Source organism: Zootermopsis nevadensis, unplaced genomic scaffold, assembly GCF_977971745.1.
Source record: "Zootermopsis nevadensis isolate Lab colony 2312 unplaced genomic scaffold, Znev_1.0 Znev_ptg000016l, whole genome shotgun sequence".
Lineage (NCBI taxonomy): Eukaryota > Metazoa > Arthropoda > Insecta > Blattodea > Termopsidae > Zootermopsis > Zootermopsis nevadensis.
In genome coordinates this window covers 2,483,510-2,511,407 of record NW_028259148.1, presented here as the reverse complement: position 1 = coordinate 2,511,407, position 27,898 = coordinate 2,483,510, and the positions used below count along the sequence as shown (strand labels likewise).

Here is a 27,898-nt window from a genome sequence, read left to right as displayed (position 1 = left end):
CCTTTTAATCTCTCTCGTTCTTGTTGTGTTCTACATCGTATCTCATCATCCTTTCCCTTGGTCTGTCTTCTTTCTCTGACAGTCACTAAGAGCGCAGGCTCGAGGCTTGCGTCTCAACTAGTCGTCACAATGCCACGATTGTTACTTTCAATGGAATGTGCTCTGTGATTGTTGGTGGAAGTATTTATTTTTAAGTTTCTGTGCTGTGTTGGATAGTTTCGATTGACGAAATGCTTCAGAATAACAAGTAACTGTTATTACAAAAACGTAATAGTGTTAAAAATAACGTGACTGATGATTTTAAACTAACAATACAACATAAATAATTAGTGTATATATAAAAAAGTAGAATTTTGATTATTGAATGTTAAGAGATTCGTCTTTAAAGTAAGGAGTTATCGAAGGCAAATGTCTATAAAGAATCTAATTTCACTCAAAACTTCTTACAAGACGTCATTTTCGTTGATATTTATACTCGTAAATGTAACAGAACAGCCGTCACAAGTCACCAGTATTTTTTGTGGTTTAATAGAAACTTCATTACGTTGTATTTATCTATCAACACGAAACAAGTTGTGACTGACAATTAACGTGCAATACATGTGACTGTCTTCTTAGCCTCTCAGCTGAATATGGATTTTATCTCATTGGTAAGTACAAGGACTTTACTTGTTTTTGGGAAACACAAACCCGGCTTAATCAAGGACAAATACAACGTGAACAGCTGATGTTAGGGAGGAGTAGAAGATTCTTATGAATTAGTGAAAAATATATTTACGTCAGGGCAGCCACAATAAGACCAAGTCGCGTAGGATCGGTCTTCCATAATATCTTCGAGGCGAGAGATCGATAGTTGATCTTAATATCTTCCATCTCTGTCTAGTACGCGTGATTATACGAGAACGATCCAGATGGAGCTCATTGTCACTATGAAACACTTGCAATTAGGTATCGTATCGTCGCTTTGTTAGGGTTTTTTTGTTTTACACAGTTGGCAGAGCCGAGTAGAAGGGGCGAATATTTGAAGTGGATGCAGATCTATCGCCATGCAATGTACGATTATAATTTTTTTTAAGTGTACGAAACCAACTTAATAATAATATTAATAATAATCTGCGACATTTAAAATTTAAAGGTATTAAGAAACTTCGAATGGAACAAGGATGTGTTGTATGATCATACAGAGACGTGCTGTTTATCTAATTCAACAATAAAGCCCTGTTTTATAATGGACGATTTGATCTAAAATCAATACGTTTCAAGAAATGTCAGCGTATAGTTTATGAACTGAGTAGTTTTTATTACAAGTCCTGGACGGGGTCGGTACAGCCGGTCTGTGGGCCAAAATTTGAATCCGGGATCACCCCGAGTATGAAGAATCAGTAGTGCCAACCAATCGGTCGCAATATTCGGTGTTTTTTATAAAAAACCCTAACAATTCGTAATCATAACATTTATACCAATGATATTATTTATAAATGTGATCTATTTGGATCACAGAAGGACGATGTCTACAGGATCAGACCCGGAAAATGTGAAATTCGGCCTCTAAAGTTTTCTCTCGTGAGATAAGACTCCCAAAGACTAGGAGAAATGTGTGTGTGTGTATGAACACTATAAAACTGTCCTTGTGGGTGCGTGTCGAGTAGGGGAGGGAGATGAGAAGACGTCTTCATTACCACATGTCAAGTCTGATCCAGGTTGCTTTTTTTATTGATGAAATGTTTTGGAAGGGAACACGCCCCTGTATACTGTTCTGTGAAAGAGTGTTTAAATCTGTGGACTGGACGCCTGATTACCTATATCATAAAAAGAACTCTGTTTGCCAGATGTTTCTGCTGTTGGAAAATTTACCATCTGGTGCATGTCCGCCGGTTACCGAAGGGAAGAGTTTTCCTAGGCTCGTATCTAGTTTCTCAGAGAACTGAAAGTATTTAATTTTAGTTTTGGGTGTGATGTTCAGCCCTTGTTTTGTATATGAATCATACGGAACCCATACTCAAAAATTACACTGGGCTTTAAAAGGTTATTTCTGCATAAGATGAAGTTAACAGATGTTTGGACAACTTTGATATTGTTTATATAGCCCGCTCTTATCCTCAGGTGTTTGTTAATTGTGTCATAACACTTCTTCAACTTAAATACGAAGGTTAAAATCTTGATTGCCATGGAATTAAGTCTTTTTTGTAACACTGAAATTTTGCTGTGGGGCTTTTGGAGACGGTGATTTAACGTTATGAAAATTATTAATTGTGAATCAGTAAGGCGCCGGAAGGCGTCGTTCGCTGATTATTTGCAGATTCTGTCTCAATTATTTTGTGGACACTGAGTATAAATGCAGTAATCTTGTCATTCAGTGACAATTTACACAAATAAGGAGCTCTAAATTACGAAGTTTGAAGCTTTACGCTGTAAAATTAACATAACATTTTTATCTAAACTATGTATAGAGTTTATTTATTTATTTATTTAGTGTTCTGTCTGAGGAAAGGTCCATATGAACAGGATCCTTCGATCCTTTTCTCGGACTGGGACCTGTTCATATACGTTCTTGGCAGATCATCCAGAAGTGGTTTGCCATTGCCTTCTTCTGTGTGTGAATGGAGTAATTGTTGGGATGCCACGGAGGAAAACTCCGTGTTGCCTAGACCACGGCCTTGCCCAACACAAGTTATAAATTCGGGCACCGCCGGGAATGGAACCCGAGACCCCAGGATTACAAGGCCAGCGTTCTAACCGCTAGAGAGGAAAAAAAAAACCCTGTAGACTTGAAATATAGTCTCGAGATTCTTATAGAACGACTCAGTCTGCTTTCTTAAATTGTTTTTTAGTCTATTCACGTCTATTTATGTTCTCCCGCCCTCTCAAATGTTTAACGTGTGCATAAGGCACATCATTACTTGATAAAATAGTTTTGTCTAAAACCGGCTTAACATATATATCGAAGACTTCGATGGGTTTCATAAATGCCATTTTTACAAAAGCCCACCACTGGAGCCTGAGATGTATGAGTACATTCCACATTTATCCTGCCATCTACGCTTAGGTCTCCCAAGCGTTGTTCTTCCTTCGAGTCTTGATGCATTTCTCATGTTTCGCTTAGCTAACCTTTCTAATTTCTTCAGGGTAATGATATTCTGTAAGAGCAAACCTACAATTGATGAAGCTCTAGGTAACGCAGTTTTCTTTGCCGTCTAGTACTCCCTCCCTCCTAAGTACAAATTCCCTCTCAGCACTCTGTTCACAAACATCTTAATGTAATTTCTACCCTGGCGGTGATAGACAGAGCTTCACGCCCGTTCAAAACAGCAGTCAGAGTCGTATTTTCTGTGGGCTGTTTTAATCCTTAAGTTCGCACGATTTTTCTTCATGCCTTAGCTCAAGCCATCAATGTTTGTCTGCCTGTAGTTTCATCACATTGCTGTAACAATTAACTTGTATAAAATTGTAGTTGCATTTCTTATTTCCTTGGTTGATCCCAATGCCATCGTCTCTCATGTACTATGAAGAACATCTTTGGAATGTTAATGTACTCTGAAGAGTACACGGTTCCAGCATTGTTAAATGTGAAACCGGAACTGGATGTCTGCAAGAATTTTATAAATTAAATGTTCTCTTAACTATTTCGTGATTGCAGTCGAAGCCAGGATTAAAGAGTTTCAAGTGTCTCTGCCCTTACGTAACTCTGAAAGATTACTTAAGGAGTGTTAATAGTTTCTTAAAACAAAGCAGCAGCTCCAATTGGATTGGCTTATTTATTTTTCCCACACAAAATTTGTGTAGCAGCATTATTCTACTAAACTTTCCTTCGCTTTGAATAAGTCAGTTCATTTAACTAAGTTCCAATCGCTTGAAAACATACTCGCTAAGTACTTTACGCTTAGAGAAGAAATAACTTGTGGAGAACTGGATATAGATGGGAGGATGGCTCTGGAAGAATATTGTGTGGGAGTGTCGTCCAATTACTGCTGACTTGTGGACATGGTAATGAACTTTTGATTGCCGTGAAAGGCGAGGAATTTCGTGAGCAGCTTCGCGACTGTTAGCTTCTCAAAACGACTGTGTTAAAACTGAGTTAATTTATGTAGCTCCCATAATCATATTGCCATGATATATGCTAACAAGCAACAACGTATGACGCGTAAACATTGCCAGGAATTAAACATTTCTGTGTTGAACAGTGATGCAGTTTATTGCAGCGTGATTTTTGTAAATCGCTTTGAAAGTACAATATTTATAAAATGTCTTCACGAAGTAAATTAAAAGCTTAAAATGTTCACTGCGGCCGAAGCCAGACTCTCGCCAAACCCCGCCATAGGCGACACCATAGCCTCGTCTGCATTCTTGCTACCGGAGTCGGCACCGTCAGAACTTAATCTCAGTATTTTTCGCGTTGCACGGATGGTATCTCCCACAACTACAGTACCCTGAGGACGGAGACGAAGTTGTTCTCGAAACGTTGGTGTTTTCTTCATTAAGCCACCTTACACGGCTGGTAGAATTCATTATACTTAGTCGTCGTGAAAGCTTAAGATCATTTATATTATTTAGTGTTCTGTCTGACGACAGGTCCATATGAACAGGATCCTTCCATCCTTTTCTCGGACTGGGACCTGTTCATATACGTTCTTGGCAGATGATCCAGAAGTGGTTTGCCATTGCCTTCTTCTGTGTGTGAATGGAGTAATTGTTGGGATGCCACGGAGGAAAACTCCGTGTTGCCTAGACCACGGCCTTGCCCAACACAAGTTATAAATTCGGGCACCGCCGGGAATCGAACCCGAGACCCCAGGATTACAAGGCCAGCGTTCTAACCGCTAGACCACCTCATCTTATTATTATTTAGTGTTCTGTCTGACGACAGGTCCATATGAACAGGATCCTTCCATCCTTTTCTCGGACTGGGACCTGTTCATATACGTTCTTGGCAGATGATCCAGAAGTGGTTTGCCATTGCCTTCTTCTGTGTGTGAATGGAGTAATTGTTGGGATGCCACGGAGGAAAACTCCGTGTTGCCTAGACCACGGCCTTGCCCAACACAAGTTATAAATTCGGGCACCGCCGGGAATCGAACCCGAGACCCCAGGATTACAAGGCCAGCGTTCTAACCGCTAGACCACCTCATCTTATTATTATTTAGTGTTCTGTCTGACGACAGGTCCATATGAACAGGATCCTTCCATCCTTTTCTCGGACTGGGACCTGTTCATATACGTTCTTGGCAGATGATCCAGAAGTGGTTTGCCATTGCCTTCTTCTGTGTGTGAATGGAGTAATTGTTGGGATGCCACGGAGGAAAACTCCGTGTTGCCTAGACCACGGCCTTGCCCAACACAAGTTATAAATTCGGGCACCGCCGGGAATCGAACCCGAGACCCCAGGATTACAAGGCCAGCGTTCTAACCGCTAGACCACCTCATCTTATTATTATTTAGTGTTCTGTCTGACGACAGGTCCATATGAACAGGATCCTTCCATCCTTTTCTCGGACTGGGACCTGTTCATATACGTTCTTGGCAGATGATCCAGAAGTGGTTTGCCATTGCCTTCTTCTGTGTGTGAATGCCACGGAGAAACCGGGGAAGCCCCCGGAGGAAAACTCCGTGTTGCCTAGACCACGGCATTGCCCAACACAAGTTATAAATTCGGGCACCGCCGGGAATCGAACCCGAGACCCCATGAATTAAAATGATTTAAGAAGTATTAATATAAAAAAGGCTTCGTGTTACACGATTTTTTATAGTTTATTTTAAAAAACTTTCGGTTGTACCAAATTTATAATTTTAAAGCCGACTATAATTGTAATACTTAAATTCGTTCTCGTGACTCAAGATGGCTGAGAAATGAGTTAAAAACCACTCGTCATTCGTAGATTCCGCTCTGTGATCGCCTCATACCTTTTAAGGCTTTTGCCCGCTACATCTCTTCACCTCAACGTGGGCTTACTGGCACGTCCTGTTCAGGAATAATGTTTCTGTAAAGAGAAATTTCTACAGAGTCCACCCGTTTATAAATCTCACCTTCATCACGCTTTAGCCAGTGTGGTAAACCAACCTGTCTCCCATCTCTGACAAGGGCGATGTATATTTATTCCAGGGGGCTCTGTCCATCCGTTAATTCATAAGAACTTTTAATGAGTTCGAAAATTTAAGTATAATTGTAGTGACCTGTGATAAAGATTCGAAATTGTTTACGTAAATACACCGTGAACTGTCAGATATTACAAATTAAATGATATGCCAATGGCTTAAATTATATTTAATATACCAGAGCTTAGAAATCAATATGATCTTCAGTGACGTTCTTAAATTTTATTTAAATGTTCTTAAGAACATCATTGGTCTTGGTGTTGCTAAATTTTGTCCGGATCTGCTGTTCTCAAATGTTTTCAATTCACGGGCCGATAAAACAGCATTGGGCCTGTACCTTGTTCGTCTCGCATTGTGAAATATATTGCAATATCATATTTGCAGCTAGGAGTTACGATATAAAATTGTCGTCTGTATGTTTTATTAAACCTGATGAGATTTTACAACCACAAGATCCAGCGAATAGCAGAGAAATTGGAAAAAAAAATATATAAAATAAATTTTGACATAGCGACGTGCGCGTATGTGCCTCAGAACGCACATTAATTGTTTGAAGCACGTAATTAAGTAAAAGGTCCGGTTTATAGACGAATAATTGCAGGTGTGTTTAGTGTGATTCAGGGGGGGAAAAATACTAAATCATAGCTTTACGTTTACAGATGGAATACGAACCAAGCAACTTTTACAACAGTGGGAAGTTAAACACTACGTTGTGTTATAAAAATGAAAGTTGTGTTTCACATCTATTAGGAAATAACACGCAGTTGGCAGCCCTGGTGAACTGCCAACTTCGGGTGTGGATTGTAATCCTCTATCTCAAATTTAGAAGCACTCCAAACAAGTTACGTGTTACAGGCGTTTTCTATCAGTACATTGCTTTTAAGGGAATTCGTGTCAACATTTTTTTGTTAGTCTTACCGTCCGCCATCTTGTAGGAGCGGATTATGAAGGCATTGTGACGAAATACGAGTAAAAGCCTCAAATATATTCTGCTCATTTTGTCTCTGGTGCTCGTATTATTAATTTTCTGTTTATCGTTTCATATTAATGGTACCATAAAGATAGACTTGTTACGCCGACAAAGCTTGACTTTCGATTATGTTATTATTAGGAAAAAACATCTAATTTTTTTAAGCTAGAAAGTCACGAACATTTATGTTCGTCTGTTAACAGGTAGCATGACAAATTAATTTAAATAATTTTCGCAAACCGTAAATACTCTCAAAATAGAGTGGCCACTGCGTAGTTTACATGCGGCTAAGGCCGTGGTCTAGGCAACACGGAGTTTTCCTCCGTGGCATCCCAACAATTACTCCATTCACACACAGAAGAAGGCAATGGCAAACCACTTCTGGATCATCTGCCAAGAACGTATATGAACAGGTCCCAGTCCGAGAAAAGGATGGAAGGATCCTGTTCATATGGACCTGTCGTCAGACAGAACATTAAATAATAAAAAAGGATGGGAAGACAAAAATGTACACAAAATTTTGGTGGGGATATATATTACTGATGCCACGGATGTGGGATCAGCTCAGCTGTTAGCAGTGCGTAAGTTTCTTGTTTCAGAACAGTGCCATCCATCGGGATAGCTGAAAACTGTCGTGATATTTATCGCAGTTGGAAGTGCACTCATAGAATAGGAGACGTTAATGATTAATAATGACTTCTTCGCTGATTATTTGTGATATTATTTTTTCTTCGGAGTGTCAATGACCCCACGGTTTACCCATTGCTGTAAGTTTATTGGCATCATATCAATTTTTAAGGTTGGAAACGTAGTGAGTCAGCCGAGGGCTGGAATTAATCGCAGCGCCAGTGTTTTATTTCTGTAGTAAATTACAGTAATTTTAAATTAATTATGTCAAGCTGGTTCTTGTAATCCGGGAAAGATGATTATCTCGTGTTATGGAACTCGCGACTTATTTTAGGGCTGAGGTTGGCTCATGTAATGTTGACTGCTATAACACGAGACTCTATCGTGAGCGAGTTGAATTTAGTCAAAAATCTCGTACCATGTTCGTTTAAGATGCATTTTAATATTATCTTCCTATTAAGAATGTGCAAACTGTATTCAGTGTGTGGTGAATTAGAATTTGCTCAACACGTTATTTTTTGGTTATGAGGCGAAATGCAGAATTATTAATTGTTAGAGCAGGTGATGAATGTAGTTACCATAGAGCTTTATTAAGAGTTTCGAAAAATGGCCTATCTCATAAAAACTAGGGGTTAAACGAAATAATTGTATTATATAATACACACAACTAAATAAATAAATATACTTTTAAAGATTATCCTACATGTTACCTTCACTCGAGGTTTCTAAGCGAAAATTTTGTATACATTTCTTATGTCTCATGTTTTATTCTCCTAGGATGTTATCCCTAATAATCTGCGTTTTTCTTGAGGTTAATCTACAGGTAATAATTGTATCATAGCGAAAAGCAATTGCTTTAAACACAGTGGAACATACATTATGCACATATTTTTAAGACTGAAGTTTGATCACTCGTAAACAGAGTATCAATGCACGTCAGAAGACTGGCTTTTTTTTTACAGGAAAGAAACGTAACTCAATGTTAAGGCATATTCATAAGCCTATTTCTGGCAGTGAACGTAATTTGCCTGTCCAAGCAATGACATTGCAGGGTTTTTTTAAGGTACCTCGGATCGAATCTCTTTGGGTTTAAATATGATGTGTCACTTAAATTAAATCTGGGCACGTTTCCTCGAGATAATTCTGTTTAATTCTGAAAATGTGCGTGTTCTCCAACAAGCTTAAGACATCAAAGAATTTCTGATCAGAACCCTGACGCGGACTGACCGGTCTCCATGGTAACGAGCGTGTATTTAGTGCGTGGAGAACAGGAACACGTCACAGGACGGATGTGTATTTGAGTGAGCGATTTTTAAATAAACCGTTTATTCCTGTTACATAATTTGAGCGGACAGCGACTTTATTTCTTTGAAGAAGGAAAAGTGTCCGTAATTAGAAAAGCAGTGGTCATAGTTATTTAAATCAGGGATATTCGTAAATTAAATTACATTTTATATTTGTCTTCGAATATATTCTGTGTACACGCTGTAATTAGAATGGATGTTTCAGAACATGGAAAAAGGGAGAATACTTAAGCATAACATAAGAAGGAAAGAGGTGACTCAATCTTTAGCTCTGAAGATGGAGACATTATGTTCCTCCGAAACGTCGGCATTTACTGACGAGTCTACACGGCGCCAAAACCGGAAAAAAATAAAATTATCGTGTACTATTTTAGAGTTACATTAGCCAGTAGTTCTTAGAAGAATGTTCAGTCTAGACTTTTATACACGGTACGTTTTTCAGATATGTTATGGCAGAAACTAATTTTCTCGCCTACACTTGCTTGAAAAATTGTTGTAATAAATACTTACTCGGTGCAAAAACTATATGAAGTTGAAATATAGAAGGAACAGAACATGTGTTGCAACAATTTATTGACAATAAATTAAAATAAATGGCGTTCGTGACACTTTCGATCTGCATATCGGATGGGAAGCTGTGTGGGTTGCTTAATCGTACCGAACGAGGCTGCCACCTGGCGGCGTGATGAAGATAAATAAATGAACAGATCATTGCGAAGGACTTAATGAATGGTACAGGAAAAACGTCATAAACAGGGCAATCTCTCTGCATAACACTGGAGTGGGACGATTAACAGCGGATAAAAGATCCATAAACTAAGAACGTGGAGTAAATTACTACACAGTTACATGGGAAAGCTTTATCGGACTTTATTAAGAATTCAGTTCAGTCATTTAAGTACTTTACAGCAGTGAAAATTTCGATAGTAATAATAATAATGACGAGGAGATAAGTAGATCTACGATAAATGAACCAATAACAAAGTAGATACGAAATGATGTAATGGAAATGTTAGTACAACTTTTCATACTCGTTGCCCTGAGAACCTGAAAACTTGCCACAATTCACCGTGTTTATTACGTTAGCATGGCAACCGAATAAGAATGATGTTAACACTTTGAAGCCGAAGATCGTCTAAATAATATATAAGAATTCAGTTCGTACCGCGAAGAAAACACAACGATTCACCGTTTCAAAGATCAAGTTATTAACGCTGTGTATTCTGAGAGTCATATGTAACCAATAAATACAGAATTAAGAGTTATTGATTGTTAAATCAAATGGTACTTACAATTACCACTGGATTTTAAAGGGTTAATGTGAGGAGATTAATAATTTATTTTATATAGGACTCAAAATCATGACTACTGCTTTTGAATATAAATATAAATTATAACTTAAAAAATGACTAATTTAATAACGATTTATTTTTTCCACGATAGAGCTACTACAGTGATTAATTAATTTTATTATACTGAATAAGGGGTTGCCGGAGGGAGGGGAATTAAACGCGAATATTTTGGTTTTAGCCAGTTTATCATCCTGAACAGGAACCAAGTATCTTCCGACTATAAGTAGCTCAAGTTTAATGCTGTACAGAATGCCATAGTGGTCCATATGATCCCAGAAAGTCTGGCTTAAAGACTAGAATTGCATTGCTGTCTGCTGCCAATTATGCTGAAACGTCTCCTCCGCATTCAAACGCCTTCGGAAACTCCAAAAGCTAATGCATAAGATTTGTACTGCATCCATATTTATTAGAAGGCGGATCCCGTATTGCTTTTAGCGAGAACGGACTTTTTATTAGTTATTTATCACGTGTTCTCGTTTCCCTTCTAAGGGAATCCCTTAATCAAAACTTGCCCTGTGGCACCCCAGTAATTGTTTCCCGAGGATGTTACTATGTTATTAGTTTATTCTCAAGTAAGTTAGTTAAATACCTTCATAATTTCAGTGTCAGTCAAAGACTTTAGATCAAATTGTTTAATAAAGATTCTGTATTCTGGGATGTTGCACCGTGTATACAGACGTTTCAGAGATGCTTCCTGTCTCCAACATCAGGGCGATGGGTTCCCTGTTGATGGTTGCAGCGAGCTCCTCCGAAACGTCGGTAACGTGTAGGAGACTACACGTCGGAACATACGAGAAATCAAGTGATTTTAATATTCACAGCCACGCGAAACTTAAGGCTCACCTGAACGGCCATGTTTCAGCCTTGTAATGTTTTGTGCTATCTTAACTTTAGCTCAGAATTAGTGAGCTATTCCTTTTCATCTCATCTCATTTTAATCTATTGTACATTTAGTTTTTACAAAGGGAGGCGCTTTGCATTTAAATAACTTTCTGAACTCTTTTATTTTCAACATTACAGACTAAGCCCTTTGTTTGTTTTGGCTGTGAGGTTTAAAACTCTTCCTTCCACCATTTTGCCTGACAACCGTGGTATTTTTTTATTATTATTCGGTTTATATTGAGAAAAAAAATATAAAACCTTCAAAATTCGGTATTCAGATATTCGTTCCAAATGTTGTAACCATTTATTTTGACGTAGTTTCTGTTGTGAATTATTTTTTTATTAATGATTTGTAGATGATGAAATTCTGAATAATTTGGATGAAAATTATTATTACTTCGTTTAATGTTTAATCCTAGCGTCTCGAGGAGGGAGTGGGGAAAATTACCAAATATTCTCCCTGTGCAGTCAGCTGGAAATCGTGTTATCCCGAAAATAAGTACAAACTACCCGACTTTAAATCAGCCTGTGAGAATTTTTCTTGAAATTTATTAATTTTACTGCAGTTGTAATTCTAAGCTGAAAGTAAACGAAACTGCCTTTATTCCGAAACCAGCCGAGTTCTTGTTCAGAGATAAAGCCCTTAACTTAGGACCGATATTATTATGTGTTTGTATCGCATTCACAGGTTTATGATAGTAATTACGTGTAATAAATGTTTTGTTATTCATATTTGGTTACTGTACTTGAAATAATTTTAATGCCTGCTTCTAAGATGCTGCTAGTTTTCCTCGTAAAATCTTAACTGGTTCAGTTTGTTTTACTTCGAATTTACAAATTTGCACACGCCAAGAAAAGATTCTTGGACGTCACGCGGGTTATTTTTGGGACATTTTGCCTGGGATCTATTATTTGGTATCCTTCTACTTTTCAAATGTGCAGACCTTAAGAGACAAACGCAGTGGAAAAGTTTAATTAAGTTCGTAATTATGAATGTGGTAGCATAATTCAACACAAACCAAACACAGCCATAGGACTTAGCCCTCGGTCACCTCCATTCGCCTGTGCGTCTAAGATTAATCCGAATATTATTTTCGTAACCACCCGTTCTATTCTCTTATACGCAGTCTTTTTTTACCTGTCTTCCCAGTTTGTCTACTCCAAAATGTCGTAATCATTTCTCATCCCTCACGCTTAGGCCAAATGCCCCAACCATAACAACCCTTTTCGATGTCATCAACTTAATTTCTGCATGAATCATTATCGTATCATTAATACATTTTTCTCTTGGTGGGTAAATGCCAGGAATCCTTAAACGAATTATTTAACGACGGTCTAAGAACATCTGAGTTTATTAGGGCTTTTGAAGAGCAGTACAAAGACTTCGGATGCGAAGTTTGTAAGGAGTTTTATCGAATTATTTCGTGGGTGTGGGGGGGAGGGGGGGGACAGTTACGAGAATTTAGGAGAAAATCAAGTCGTTTGAGTTTGTTTTCGGAGCCCGACAGCGTCACCACCGTAAAATGTGCTCAGCTACGAATAAAATTTACTTCGAGAAGAACGAATTGGTGGATAAAACTCGATGTGTTCTGTCACTTGAACGAGGCCCGCACAGGAATATTATCTGTGCATTGAGGCCTTGCCTTCGGGCCGGGCTGATAACCGGGCCTCCGCGGGCCTTAAATTTACATCAGTCGTAGGTCTATATATTGAAACATTTCCGGCAAGTCGAGACGAAGAGCCAGTTCCCCTCCTGCCCTCCCTTCCGGACGCTCATGGTGAGAAGGCTTCGATTTTCAGACGCTGTTAGGCCTAATAATATGTGCCTACACTCAGCCTCTTCGTGTCCTTTAAACCGCACTTCGATTGCATCAATTTCTTCTGATGAAATAATTTAGAGCTTATATTATGCTCAGAGAAATATAAATATTCATTGTCATTCATGAATCGATAGCCGTGGTTAGATAATTATCGCAGAAGACACGCCTAGATTATTATACAGAATGTTCAAATGGTCTCTATGCAGTGGATAAGTAGCCGTAAGTCTACAACATGCAGGAATACGCAGTATGGTTATTTTTTTTGTCTAGGTTGGTAGCACTATAGCTAATTCAGTGACTCCATAACAGGAGGAAATAATTTCTAATATTTTTTGTAAACAAATATAAGTAATTATTTGTTGTTTTCTACTGTATAGAAACTTTTTGAACGTACTGTATAATGCATGTGTCAGTAACATCCTCTATCACAAGAATGTTGATTGCACGTAAACAGGTAACCAGACTGTCCTGCTACGGTCGCAGCATTCTGCAAGTGTCCACTTCAATTTCATAAGTTACTAATATTTAAAAATTTAATACTCACGATAACTTACAAGGATGAAAATTATATGATAAAGACTCTTGATTCTTACGTGACGCCATATAGTCTTATAAGTTATTATCAATTTTTCGGAGGAGCATATCGTCGCCATTTTATATCCTGAAGATGGAAGTAATAGGTTCCTCCGATAGTTGTGAAACCACCTACAATAATACACAATTTAATAGCCGAAAGACATAACACAATTTTCACCGCGGTGAAAATATCAAATACCGTACCATATGAGATGGGGGGGGGGGGGGTCTTTTAAACCTGAAGAGACCACTAAGAAGCGTAGGCATAGCTGGAAGGATGATATTAAAATGTATCTTAATGAAATTCTATTCAGGCAAATGCATCATTTTCCCTTAGGAATCACATCGGTCCAAGCAATTAGTAAGCGTTGGCAGCCTCTTATGTTTTCTATTTACCGATAAAACGACATGAGTCCTGGACTAATGTTATTTTACTTCTAGGTTTTAGTTTAGGTTTTGGCCATAAAGAAGCCATTCAGACTTACAGAAACTAGGTTACCCTGGCAGTGATAAAATACAAACAATCACACGAGTCATACAAATTTCCTTCGATATTATGTGGGTACCTGTTTCAACAACATGAGTCCAAAAGAAATGAGTTTATAAGATGTATATAAGTGTATCAAAGTATTATATGCTTGCCAGTTATTCTTGGGGAAGGATAAACCAATCGTAAAATTAAAATTGTGTTTATTAACATATTTTTTTAAATAAGTTTTCTCGTAAGTGAGTTTTGTGGATTCATGTGGTTTTGCAAATGACCGATTCTGTTGTGTGAATGCTTTGTACTGGCTGTACGTGGACTGCCTGCCCACTGTACGAGCTGCCGGCTCCATTTTGACACTGCTCTTGCTAAAGTTACGTTAAGACACATATACCGCTAGTTTAAATTTAGAAAAGTAGAACCCAAATGTACCCCGCGCGAGCTTTCCCTAATACCAAATACGGACCAATCTCGAATTTCTTAGGAGGCCGCCAAATTAAGAAAAAGAGGGGGTTTAGTTTTACAGTAGAGGTGGAACTGAGGGGGAAAACTTGTGAAGATTTAATTTTAGCCCAGTGGTCTACAGCCTAGTGCTCCTCCTATCTCATGGCAATACACCGCCGTCTTATACAAGCAGTAGTACTCACTGGCTCATTTTAACATGTACACGGTAAAAAAAGTGCATGGTATTTTTGTGGAATGAAAATATTTGTGACGTGGAAGGTTTGAAGTCTTCCTTACAGTGTCCTCTCAACATTTAGTTCCGAGAGTTCGTTCATACTTGTAATCCAGTGCACGAAAGGATCGATTATTTTGAAGAAAATATGGCGTCATAATACAATAGATTTTAGTGGTATCAAAGGGTGATCATTTTCTTTCGTGGATGCTGTAACGAGATATTTAATTTCAATGTTAAAAGTTCAGTTATGTTGTCCCAAAATTGAAAGCTGCTTTCCATTTGCAGGTATTTAAACAGAACGCTTGTGTTATGTACGTGGTGTGTTGGTTATGTTTAATTGTGTGATTAAAACTACACTTTTTCATTTACAAAGTTAAGTCCTCCAAACATTTTAAATATATCTTGTAAATGTAGTAATTTTAATAATGATTATAATTTTTTTGTGGTTTCCTATACAGAATTAAAAATGAAGTATCAGATGTTTAAAACTTTCAACAGATCAGAATAACAACGGAAATGTATTCGTAATTTGAGAGATGTATTTTCGAGGATTTGTAGAATTTTATTTGTGAAATTACGTCGATTTTATGCAATTTTTTTTCACTTGAATTTGTCAGATGCGATTTAATGTTAATTAAAGATAAAATTAAGACAGTATTACTTTTTCGCGAGAATATCTTAAAGAAAATACGTGTTATGTTGTAAATAGACAAATGCTCTCTCAAAAGTTTAAATCCAGCGTCTGTATATTGGTATTGATTTGAAACCATCAATGTTTACTGTTCTAAAAGCAGTTTAATTCTGATCTCCTTTTTTTGTCGTGTTTAACGAGGCACGACGAGTCATAATTTTTGCATATGACTTTAAGTCATTCTTGCGCGCATTTACGCATTGTTTGTGTTTTGTTGCATTGAGTGACTAACAGTTGTGTACTCCTGTACTTCAGAAGTTTTCAATAAATATTTCAACTTTTGAGACTCTGATTTTGTGTGTACGTGTGTGGATACTTGTCTGTATTTTTCGTGTATCAATGAAAAAGCCAATATTTTTGGTATTGTATGGAGAAAATAATGTCATCATACACGTGGTAAAATTTCATGTTTTCTTTGATTTCAATTTATACTATGATTTTAGGATTTTATTTATATGTTCTAGACAGAAAGTGTTTCAGAACAGGACAGTGAGGATAATATAATCCCAAGAAACAGAATAAGGCAGAATGTTACACAATGAAGAGTTTCGTAATTAATCTTTTTCACCAAATAATGTTAGTATGGTCAAATCAAGGAAGATGAGTTGAGGGTTCATGTAACAACACGTGAAACTGAAGATGGCGTCGTGTTAACCGAAACGCTCCCTGCATATTCCATAAAATTTGAATTTGAATTATCAGTGTTATCTGTACAATGGGACATAATTGTCATGAAATTTGATACGAATGTATAAATAAATTTTGGTTAATTATTATTTCGATTAACTGAGTGTCGATTCCGTAGGATGCTGAGGAGAATATTTGACGAAATGACACGGGGAGGGGGCGTGTTGCTCGATGAGGAGCTTTATATTCTTTACCACGTGCAATTAGGATTAACAGTTCTAGAAGAATTAGGTGGGCGTGGCATGTAGCATCGGAGAGCCGAAACATTCTTACAGGATGTTGGAAATTCTTAAGGGAAGAGGTCATTTGCTAGACCTAGGCGTAGGTGTGAGGATAATATTAGAATGGATAAAAAATAAGGTGTGGTTCATATGACTCTGACGAAGGCGACGTGCTGTTGATGAAATCGTAACAAATGTTTGACATTTTCAAAGACAGGGGATATCTTTGTTAGTTAAGCTACTGTTAGCTTCTGAAAAAGAACTATGGTCCATGTAATTATTCTTATTAGTTTGACCATTTATAAGCTAGAATACATTTATATAAACTTTTTTTCAAATTCGACTATTTTATTGTTGTTAAAAAAATTAGTGCATTGAAAACTTTATGGGGTATTTACTGTAACAGTGTTTCACGTAGGAATTGAGACCCCGTGGATTTATTCTGCGGTACAAATATAAGATTATTAGCTTCAAGGCACGTGACACAAGTATTTGTCAATAAAGAACAAAAAAAAATCACCTTTACCACACATTTCCCTGTAATTTAGTTTTTAAAATATCTCTTAGGTTAACTTGAATGTAACGCAGAGACAGTTTAATATCAAAGGTGCGTTCGAATCCCGAGGAGCTGAGTAGCTGAGACGTGGTTTAAATTTGCACCGGTATTTTGATTCGCGTTGCAGAGCGACCCTGGAAGGCGTTTTCGTCCGTGTTTAATTTCTATTTTAAACAATGTATCATCGCATTGCGAAACGACTACTGGTCGATTCTGTTCGTATATGGTATCCTGTCTGCTCTGTCGATTTACGATAAATCGATATAACTTATAAAAGATTGTAAACTGCACAATTATCATTTGGCGTCCCTTGATTTGATGACGATTTAACAAGGAGAATGTTATCGCACTGCAATCCGATAAACGACTGCTGTTTCTAAATAAAGATTTAACTAATTGCAAAAGTTATTTCTGGTCTCTGTGTTCTGCTGTCTTGTTTGTTTGTCAGGAACTGGCTGTTGAGAGAGTTTGTCTTATCGATGCTTTTACAGGTTTTATAAAAACTTGGTAGGCCTCTTGGTTTAGACATTTCTTCCGGTAGAAGTGTTTCCAGTCATTTACACTCAAATATCTGGTAATTCATAATATCATATTTCCTTTTGAAAAAAAAAGACAAATCTTAAAATATACAAAACTGCACTTCACATATTTGAAACCTGGTCTTTTAACCAATGAAATGAACATGGACTTTCATCTTCTTAGCCGTGACGCCATAATGTCTTATACCTGGTTACCAATATTTTCAAGGAACCCTGAAGATGGAGGAGATATCTCCCAAAAAAATGTTGTTAATCACATAGAAGTCCACATGGTATCACAATCCAGAGACAACGATGGAAAATGAAACTATGAGACCGATCACCGAACTTCATAAGCACTCTCTCTTTCAACGTCCATAAAACGTGCATTATCATGTTTGTCTCCTTCCGTTTCTCTTGTTCCGTGCTTCACCTTTTTCTCTAACTTTCGTGTTCCACCTTGTCTTGAAAATACACATTCCTCCTCTCACTTCTGGACCATTAAGACGTTTTCTCTCCCATCACTCCCTTTAACCCCCTCCCCCCGGTCATTATATTATCATCTTTGTCGTCTACCTATCATCTTCTTCCGACGTTATTAACCCCATAATTTTAATCTGAAAATACACACGTACGCATTCAGGGCTGACATTTCAGTAGAATCTTACTTTCATTCAAACAGCTTCTTCCTTGTAGTTTCTGAAGATTAAAGGATCGAGTTGCTACGTTTCGTCTGATCTCACTATCCTGTTTTCATTATTAAAATTCCTTTCATTTTCTTACTCCGTCTGTAACAGCATTAACAGCTTCCATAAAGGCGTCTGAGAAGTTGGATTTGGTATGGATTCGGAAGGGACTCACGGGAGCGCATGACTTAAGCAGGGAAGAACATATTTTTTTTGGGCGTAATTTCAGTATTCAGGCTTACAATAACATAAACCAGAGTAAACAAATTATATATCGATATTCTGTGCCTGTATTGATATAGACCTTTAAAATAAAATGTAATTAGATGTTGCGTGATGTGTGGTAACGTATTTAAGTCTGACTCAATCGGATTATTATTTGAAGACGGCATCCTTTCGGGATATTGCTTCGTGTAGTCTCGTAGAATTTGACGGACGTTTCAGAGGTTCTTGCTGTCCTGAAGTTGGAGGCAGCAAGAAGCTGCTAAGAGCCTACAGACAGCCACAATTTTCTTATTCGCCGCCATGAGAACCCTAAAGCTCAAGGATTATTATTCCTATTTTTTGCATTGCTGTCAGAATAATTATTTCTGCTCTCAAGTATCTTCCAAGGATGTCAACTCACATTGAAATCGCATGTTTCAGTTCATAATTTTATTCCCGTTTTAGTTGCGAAGCGTAGAGGATGGTCGCGTATCTGACCTGGTGTTGCTTGGTGTCTAGTGCCAGGAGAAATTATGCAAACGGAAGCCGACCTGCCACCAGTCACTGACTTGCCAATTCAAGAGTGTTCGACTGTGACGAGAGTTGCCCTTGAGGAAGAGGACCCTGAGACCATCACGATGACGGTCAAAGAGGAGGCAGAGGCTGACCACGCCGCGGAACAGCAAGTGTTGAGTGACAACTCCGTCCTGCCTCCGTTGGAGGCGTCAACTGGGGGCGGCGCTGTAGAGAAAGAATCTCAAGAGTTCAGGTACAGTGAAGTCGCTGTCCGTTTGTATAGGATCTGAGGTAAAATTGATGTTGACCGCCATCTTTGTGTTCAGCTGGACCGAATTAGCACTGTCATGTCTAGTGGCTTCTGAAAACTGGATTTTGCTTACTCAGTCTGGGCGTATACCTCCACCTTCAGTACCTATTGTTCTGAAAAATAATCATGGCAGTGCTGAAAACGGGACCTTCCCTCGTTGGAGGTCATGATACAGTTAACATAACCACTGTTAACACCTGATAATTACAGGTAGAAAAAGAGAGGGCAGAATAGACAGGCGGAGTTCTTCCATTTTGTGATATTCTTTTAAAACAAATCTTCATTTTTACGTGTACTCCCCTTTAAGCGTTTTCATCTCTGTTAGAAGTGCTGTGATGGACAAGGCCTTCTACAGAAATCGCTTGTTCTAAATTTCGGAGCCTCAAAACAATTTAGTCTGGCTACTGTTAGCTTCTCAGTAAGGACTCTGGGCTGTCGAGTTGGTCTAGTCAATGGGTATGCGACGCCCGAAATAATTTGGCCTCAAACCCTGCCCAGTTCTTGTCTGAGTATTTGATGGAGTCAAAGAGTTGAAATTTCTCGGCTATCAAAGGTCAAACTGCTGTCGCTGTCGGGATATGACTGAGTTTTATCTCACCTTCTCAGCTTCTCAAGATGGATTCCTTTCCATGAATCAGAGTGATAAAGAAATCTATTTATGATCATAATGTAGAATACCATAAAGACATTAGCCCAGTAGATTCTTCTATCCTGAATATGGAGACAGCATGTTCCTCTAAAAGTGTTACGAAGCAGAAGACCACAATTGAGTATTTGATATTTCTGTTATTGGTAAATTTTATGTTTTCGTCAGGAAACAAAGATCTGAAAATTAATTTATTCTGCAATGTTTCAGCTTGATGACTCAACAGCGACTGACAGAGTCACCCACAAATGTTACAAGTACTCCTGCGATCTGTTCTCCCCAGGGGGCGAAAGATCAAGACAGACAGCAGCAACAACACAGGGTAGACAGGGGACGAAGCAGGTGAGCAGTCTGGATTGCTTCGATAAATTTCACTGTTCACTTTTCTGAATCCGCAATGCTGCCGCTGAATGTGTTACGATCTACAGTGTGCATACGTAAGGTTAAACTGATGTGTTGTAGGTAAGGGAGACTTAACTGGGCAGCAGCGACCAACTCTCTGCATGTTATCAGAGAGGAAACTCACTAAAGGACCAATCTCCATGTTATAAGAAAGAAAAACTCGCTATTGAACTAATTTAATGATCATTGTTTATCCCATTGAACAACAAGATATAGTGTAATAGAAAAGCCAACAGCCATTCTCAAGTATTCCATAACATAATTTGTGTGAATTAATTATTCAAATTATATCGTAACGTATAAAGAAACAAATTTGTAAATTTGTAAGGGAAGTAATATTTTTATCTCATTAAAGTGACCAGTTACAGTAACAAAATTAATGTTCTTCGTTGACTATGTTTGATCATTCTCTGCAGAGGTCGCCGTCGATCACGGTGGAAACTGAAGTTCCATCACCAAGCTCTTCCCCCGGAGTATCTGGATCACTACGAGGCATCCATCGCACAGCAGGAGGCCAACAGGGTATCAGGTGACAAGCAGAATTCCTCCACCAATGAGAAGACAGCATCAGGTTTGAGAATACCCTCTGACAAAACAGGATCATCAGTTGGTGAGAAATCTGCAAGGTCGCCCATCCACTGCCTTCCTGTCAAGATCGAGTCTGACGCTCACTCCGCGCAGTTCTCAGCCTCTGCTCCACTGATCTTGAACACCGGAGTGTCCCCAGCGGAACAACTCAAGATTATCCCTTTGCAGACTTTAGGGTTAGGCAGAAGTGATGGTGAGATCATAGCAAGGTTACAGAATGACTTCCAGAAACACGCTGTTGACGATGAAGTGAGTATAATAAATGAGAGGAAACCAGTGCCAAATCTGAACGGAAACAAATGTGTGCAGCAGGGTAAAGGACTCTTAGGCTCCCTGTTGTCAAGCAGTCAACAGTCTGAGTCAGGATGTGGAAACAAAAGTGTTCCTCCGTTGGACAGCATCAAGAGACGGTCTTCCGTCATCATGTCATCCTCTTCAGCAAATGGCAACAGCACTAAAATGGCCGCTCCGTCAACTTCACAGCATCATAATGCAAATACTACGGTGAACAAAGTGATGAAGTATCAGGATCTGCCCTATATGGGCGAGATAACACTTGACAACATGAAGCCGAGGCGAGGTAGGAAGCCGAAGAAGGCAGATATTTGTCACCTCATTTACAAGAATTATGGGACTATATTTCCTGGGGCTCCTAACAGTGCCAATCTGGCAGAAATGGAGGAGCAGACTGCTAGCAGACGTAGACCTCAGCAGGAGAGCCACGCTACAAAGGCCAAGCCTGAATTGGCATCGATTACACAGTCGGGTATAAAGTGCAAGACCATCGAGTCTTTACGAGAAGGTGCTCAGATCAATCACGCTGACGTGCAGAACAGAATCATCAGCAGTCTGCTGGAAAAGAGGCTGACGGCTGCAACGCAGCAGGATGCTACCAGAAAGAACATGTTTTCGAATATCCATGACTCGAACTATAGCGGGGCATGGAACAGGAGGACCGCACCCGTTCCACCCGTGTCACCCTCACCGACAGTGCCTTGCAGCGACGAGCCCTTGAACCTGTGTGTGAAAGATTTAAATCAACTTAAGATAAGACTCCTGAGAAAACATGGAAACTTTTACGAGCCTCGTAGTTCTGCTGCTGCGACAAACAACACGAAGCCAGGTCCATCTCCTGTATCTATTAAGAGCGAACCAACTCATAATTCATCATCTAGTGACCTGGAGGAGTTGTTGGAAATCAGTGATGATTCTCCAAAGCTGACTTGCACACCAGATGGCAGCAGGAACCACACCCCAGTTCGAAATGTGGGACCGACTGATCCTTTTCCTCCTACTATAGCAGGGCTGACATTTCCCTCACCGCCTGAGTTTCAGGTCCCTGGAACAAATCTTCCAGGTGGATATGTTTACTGGCCAGGTGCTGGAGTGTTTGTTCATCCCATGGCTTTGCAGTCACAGCTCCTGTACTACCAGAAGCTTGGGGCAATACCTCTTGTTTCAATGTCACCCACAGATCAATCTATTTCAGGCCAGGCATTTATCCCCACTACCCCACTCCCAGTTCCCCACATCACACCAGCCCCAAATTGTCCCTTACCACAACAAGTAAATACTAAGACAACAAATACACAAGTTAAACCAGAACAGAAACAAGCAGCGTCTTCCAACAACCCAAGAAATCTTATACCAAAAGCTTTTTCTACGATGCTAAGTCCTCCTAACTCTGGGAAGCCTTGCGGAGTGATGCCGTCAGAGTTGACATTCCCACGTATGAAGAGGCTGGCTCCGTTAGGTAATCCACCTCCAGCCTCTGGAGGCACAGGCACCAAGAGGAAACGTTCAGCCATATTTATTCCTCCTATGCCGAGTGAAAACAATACAAATCCCACGACAGAAGTTAGCATCTGCAAATTCAAGTTTACCGGCGGGGCAAAACCTAGTCTGCAGGAGAAGAAAATGTTGTCAGTGGATTCTGGAGGAAACTTCCGCTACTACAGTGGCACAGGTGATAAATCCATGCGTGGATATGAGTTCTTCCCAAGAGAATCTCTCCAACAGTCTGCAGGAGCCAGCAGAGGTTCTCCATCTGAGCACTTCCTTGCAGCTGCTTCATCTGCCATTATAGGAAATGATAAAATTCCTGTTGTTCCTTCTACGCCAGGAAATGCATTGCGGGACAGTGCGTTAGTAGGAGGGTTTCAGTTAGACGAGCATCAGAAATATCTGTCAACACCAGGACTTCCGACAGATACCAAGCCCACCGGTTCGCCTTCGGGTGATTTTACTCGATCGTTGTCTTCTGAGATGGACGCATCGCAGAAATCTTCAGATGGGAGAGGAGTTTATTTCGATCCCCAGGGATTAAAAAAGAAATGTGAGAGTGGTGAGAAAATTGACGGTGGAGGGTTCGGTAATGACCACGGTGGACAAGGAACTGGTTCGCAGCATTTCCGCTTGCAGAGACGCAAAAGAAAGACCCGGAAGTCTCTGGCGCGCGAGAAACTCGAGCAGACATTCAAGGAGAAGGGTTTCCTCATTCAGACGCAGCAGCTAGAGTCAGCGGAAGGCGCCACGTACTGCAAGTTCCGTCAACTCCGCAAGTTCACTCGTTACCTGTTCCGCAGCTGGAAAGACTACCTTCCGGGCAACGTGAGAGAAATGTCAGTAGCAGCAGGTGTTGCTGGACCAGGCGATGGATCTCCTCCACCCCCTGGAGACTCTGAACTTGAGGGTGAATTATCAAGTAACCCCCCAACCCCTACCTCAACGACACAGTCTGCCCTTATAGAGGACTCCTCTCAACAACCTCCAACCTCATAGCTGTCGAAATTAATAATTATTATATTGTTAAGGAAATGCAACTGGTGGGACGTATTTCGTGAGCAGTACGTCAGACACATTACTGTCACTTTTTATAGTTATTGAATTTTGTTCTGTAAATGGGTTATGTAGGATGTTAAAAATCCATGGCACTATGCAAGATATTTTTTTTTTTACATTAAATTACACCCAAATGTGTAGCGTGAAGAGTAATGTTCATTTATGTGCTCTAAAGGTGGAAGCGTCTCTGTACTACCATGCAGTATCACGTTCCTCTCATTTTGGTAAGTGGTGTGACTCCAGCGAACACTTTTGGATCTCAGCATCCAAAGATCGAAGAGGGAGGATGGAGAGAATTGTATTTCTCATCAGATATTATTTACTGAGATCAAATCGAGTAGGAAGAGTTGGGCAGGGCATATAGGGGCTCATGGAAACCTTGAGGAAAGAGACCAGTTGGGAGAAACAGGTGTCGTAGTTTTGCCATGAATTAATTTACTTACTGTAGTTGTACTGTCCACATAATAATTAGCCGATGGCCTAATGAATTCACGTATGAATAATCCTGTTACAAGACGACACAGCGGTCCAACTATAAAGTGAACGTGTAATTAATTGTACAAGTCTATTTTTGTTTTATACATATTGTACGTCGCAGATGTTTTAATCAAAAATGGTGCTAAATCAGTAATTGTTTATATGAAAGGGTGTGTATGTGTTTCGTTACAATATTTTTGTTAATGCGTGAGTACTCTTTAATTGTGTACGTGATGCGAGTAGAAAATCCTGGACAAACTCTTGACATTCGTCTTGGGCGGTGTTAAATCGACTGTGATGATAATCAGCAGGTTAGTGCTACTCCCAAAGTTAAAATGAGACTTACGGAAATTTAGGTTATGTTCTGTATATAGCGACTAGGCATCGCATGAAGTTATATTCTTTTCTTTTCTTACAGAAATTAGCAACCCTCTTTCTAATAACTGTGTGCCATAAATTGCCAAAGACTTAATATATTAATAGCTTTTTGACTTTTTTTGTTGTTGGTATTATTAAAATCAGTGAGTGAACCAGATATTTAAGGCCTTTTTGCATAAGCAGAAAAAGAAATTTCACATTAAGATGTTCTGTAGATTTTTCTTCTGGTTTATGTTAATTAATTATGAAAAAAAACAAAATTACTTTCACAAATTAATCATTATTTTCTCACTACTTTTACATGGCTGCCTAAAATTTTACAGTACATAAACTGCAAAGAAATAATTTCATATTTTGATGTCCACAACAAATGTCCTTCCACTTTTCCATAGCTTTTTCTCACTCCATTACGTCCCGTCATGTTATCTATTTAACCACAGCGACCAGCGTTTTCTTAAATTGTGTTTTATTCCTTTTTGTTTAAATTTCTGTATCACGTAAATCTTTTGGATTATAATATTAATTGTAATATTACTATATACGTAATAGGCCTGAAATATTTTGATTATTTCGAGAAATTATTAATATTTAAATTAATTTAATAAAATAACCAAAGATTCTTTTGATTTATATTCATATTAATTTACTTAATAAGTGGGTTTAGTTGGGTTTCATATAACAGCTAGTCAATTTAGTGATATCAAACTGACACATGTTTGAAACATGCAAAAATGCGAACGGAATGGTAATGACTCTCAAATTACTGAATGTTTAATGTTCCAAAGTAATGCACGTAAATCTGAGGTTATTCACGTCTAGGTTTTGCAAGATTGAAATTTTATTCGTAATGTTTAATGATTACATTTCTTTAACATATTAATCTAATGGTTTTTAAATGTTTGAATGTTGATGTTGGCAGCTCACAGATGTGTTACAAACTTTAACAAAAAAAAAATCTCATAAAATATTTCACAGTAAGACGAGTGTGGTGTATATATATCAGATTATTTTATTTAATGTGTACAGAAATTAAGATGCACAGTTTATACACAGGATGAGGCCTGCTTCGAGGTCAGTGGCGATGTTCGTGTTGGTAGCTTGACAATCCAGTCGTTCACATGTACAACCACTCGTAATACAATGTACTGCTTCTCTATATATCATGCACTACACTGCATTACTTTAGTTGATTAATTTTGTTATTTTATATTAGAGTGTGTACATATTTTCTTAGTCCATTGTATAATGTCTTATTTTTGTAACAAACACGTACACTCAGTTGTGGTATTTGAGAAGTTAAAATTTATCATTTACCGTGTAGAAATTTGTTAAAACTTCAAACTTGGGTGTATTAACGTTTGAAACTCCCTTTTCTTCTCAGTAAAATGACACGACTTTCCATTATAAAATTAATGTGGAATGTTTTTTGGAGAATTGTGTTTGAAATTGATTTCTCTTTTATAAGCATAAGCAACCGAATTTAATAAATAATAATTTCATCGTAACAAACTTTCAAGTCCGTACATAACCTAAATGTGATATCGCTATGAGAAATCAGTAGAAACAGTTCATTTTGAAACTCCGTAAAGTGTATGATATAAACATGTTTGATTCTGATTAGGTAATGCTATTTACTGGAAACAAACACGTTTAATACATTTTCTTGGTCTTAATTGAACCACATTATGTGGTCCATATTTCCTAACCTACAAACATTTTAAGTACGGTAACTACTGCACGGAAAAAGTACATTCATAAACAAATCTTAGGTGATTAATCTGTCCATGATGCAGATAGATCACTTAAAACTAAGTCAGTGTTGTCTCTGATGGCCAAAGTTTTAATTAATTACGTTTTCTGAAAGTCTGTATTAACTAATTATAATCTACTGTCAACCATTCCTTATGCTTTAAGAGCTCTGGATCAGAAGAGGTTGAATTTGTGCCAAAACCTTCTTTGACGCAAAGTAAATTGACGTAAATGCATCTGATCTCATTTTTTATTCCTTAAAAAACAAATCAAACTTCGAAGTATAACTTATTCCTGTTAAAATATATTATTATTATTATCATCACATGTTCTGAAATAATTAATTGGAGATTTAGTTTCCGTATTTCTTAATTATTAGTTCAATAATTAATTGCTAATTCTATATAAAAGCTTAAAAAAATAATTGTGGGTTTCCACTTATAAATTTCACGTATAAGATTTGAAAGTGATTTAAATCAGATGTTGAAATTATTTGAAACAGGAAACCATCGTAACACAGAATATTAATTTAATTTCAATTAAAAATCTCGTCATCTTGACTAAGAAGAAGTTTGCGACGAGACTGACAATTGAATTGTATTTGTTAATTATTAATAGCATCTGTTCTTTGATTAATATGTCAGCAAACAGAGGACACTGTAATACTTTTGTGAAACTTTTTTCTCGCTAATGATGGAATAGATCGTAATAAAATCAAATGTCTACTTTTGAACCCGTCATACTGAAGTTAAGTTTATAAAAGACATTTAATTTAATATTCAGCTTAGATGACGAAAATGTTCACTTCGTCTAAAGTAGTAACAGATGAAGGTCACTAATTGTTCACCAATACTACTTCAAGGTCATCAAATTTGAAATTCATCTGAGCCTGTTTTTGTCAGCGTCAAGGTCATTGAAATTTTCCTTCCCTCTTTAAGCGTGAAGCCGATTACGTTACGGTATTTGTAAATGTAGGCTAATGCCAGAATTTTATAGAAACTTTCTAGTTTATGCCCACAATAAAACAAAATCACGTCTGGAATGTAAAATTCTTTGTTGTAAAATTACTTTTTATGAGAATTTGAATGAATGTTGGCGTATTCTGTATGTTAGTGACTGTTTTAAAACCTCTCTCTGATACTATGGTGATAGTATTTCGTGAAGAAATGAGAAATGGAAAGTCAACATCTTCATTAAAATTAATAATTGAGAATGTTAGTCCAGGATATTCTAAATCAAATGTATGAATGAATTAATTTCTTTGTGAAAGAATAAACACGTATTTTGAATGGTGAACATTTATGTATAATATATAATTCAGTTAAATGTTCTTGAAAAATGTAAATTATGTTAATTTATTCACACACACTAAATATAAATTTTATATAATTATTTTTTAAATTGTAACATGTACATCTAGTCTGTTTGATGATCAATAACTTGTACATATTTAGTTACATGGATTGTTTTTCAAAGATAATTTTAAATAAACAATGGTTGTGCTTCTTTTGTTTATATTGTTTTAGTTTCTTTCTCTACAGACTCCGTATCCCCCCCGAGTGACTCCATGGAGCGAAGTCGTTTTTGAAAACCTAATAATAATCCTGAAGGTTTATTTATTGTAATCTGTTCAGAACTAGATTA

The 27,898-nt window shown here is 38.0% G+C and overlaps 1 protein-coding gene across 3 annotated transcripts; it reads left to right on the top strand.

Moving 5' to 3' along the window:
- Positions 1 to 73: 73 nt before the first annotated feature.
- Positions 74 to 27,769, top strand: LOC110834404 (uncharacterized). 3 transcript variants are annotated; one of them, XM_022073517.2, is made up of 4 exons: positions 74 to 650; positions 18,867 to 19,116; positions 20,030 to 20,161; positions 20,638 to 27,769. In XM_022073517.2, exons 2-4 carry the CDS (start codon positions 18,881 to 18,883, stop codon positions 23,588 to 23,590), a joined length of 3,321 nt encoding a protein of 1,106 aa, XP_021929209.1. In that variant the 5' UTR covers positions 74 to 650; positions 18,867 to 18,880; the 3' UTR covers positions 23,591 to 27,769. The 3 variants fall into 3 exon arrangements, with proteins under 3 accessions (XP_021929209.1, XP_021929207.1, XP_021929206.1); XM_022073515.2 differs by lacking the exon at positions 74 to 650 and adding an exon at positions 14,670 to 14,775; XM_022073514.2 differs by lacking the exon at positions 74 to 650 and adding an exon at positions 14,685 to 15,069.
- The last annotated feature ends 129 nt before the right edge of the window (positions 27,770 to 27,898 follow it).

Coding starts and splice junctions, on each gene's coding strand:
- LOC110834404 (XM_022073514.2), top strand. CDS start 15,015: ATGTTAAAAGTTCAGTTATGTTGTCCCAAAATTGAAAGCTGCTTTCCA. Junction 19,117..20,029: donor AAAGAATCTCAAGAGTTCAG/GTACAGTGAAGT, acceptor GCAATGTTTCAG/CTTGATGACTCAACAGCGAC. Junction 20,162..20,637: donor GTAGACAGGGGACGAAGCAG/GTGAGCAGTCTG, acceptor CATTCTCTGCAG/AGGTCGCCGTCGATCACGGT.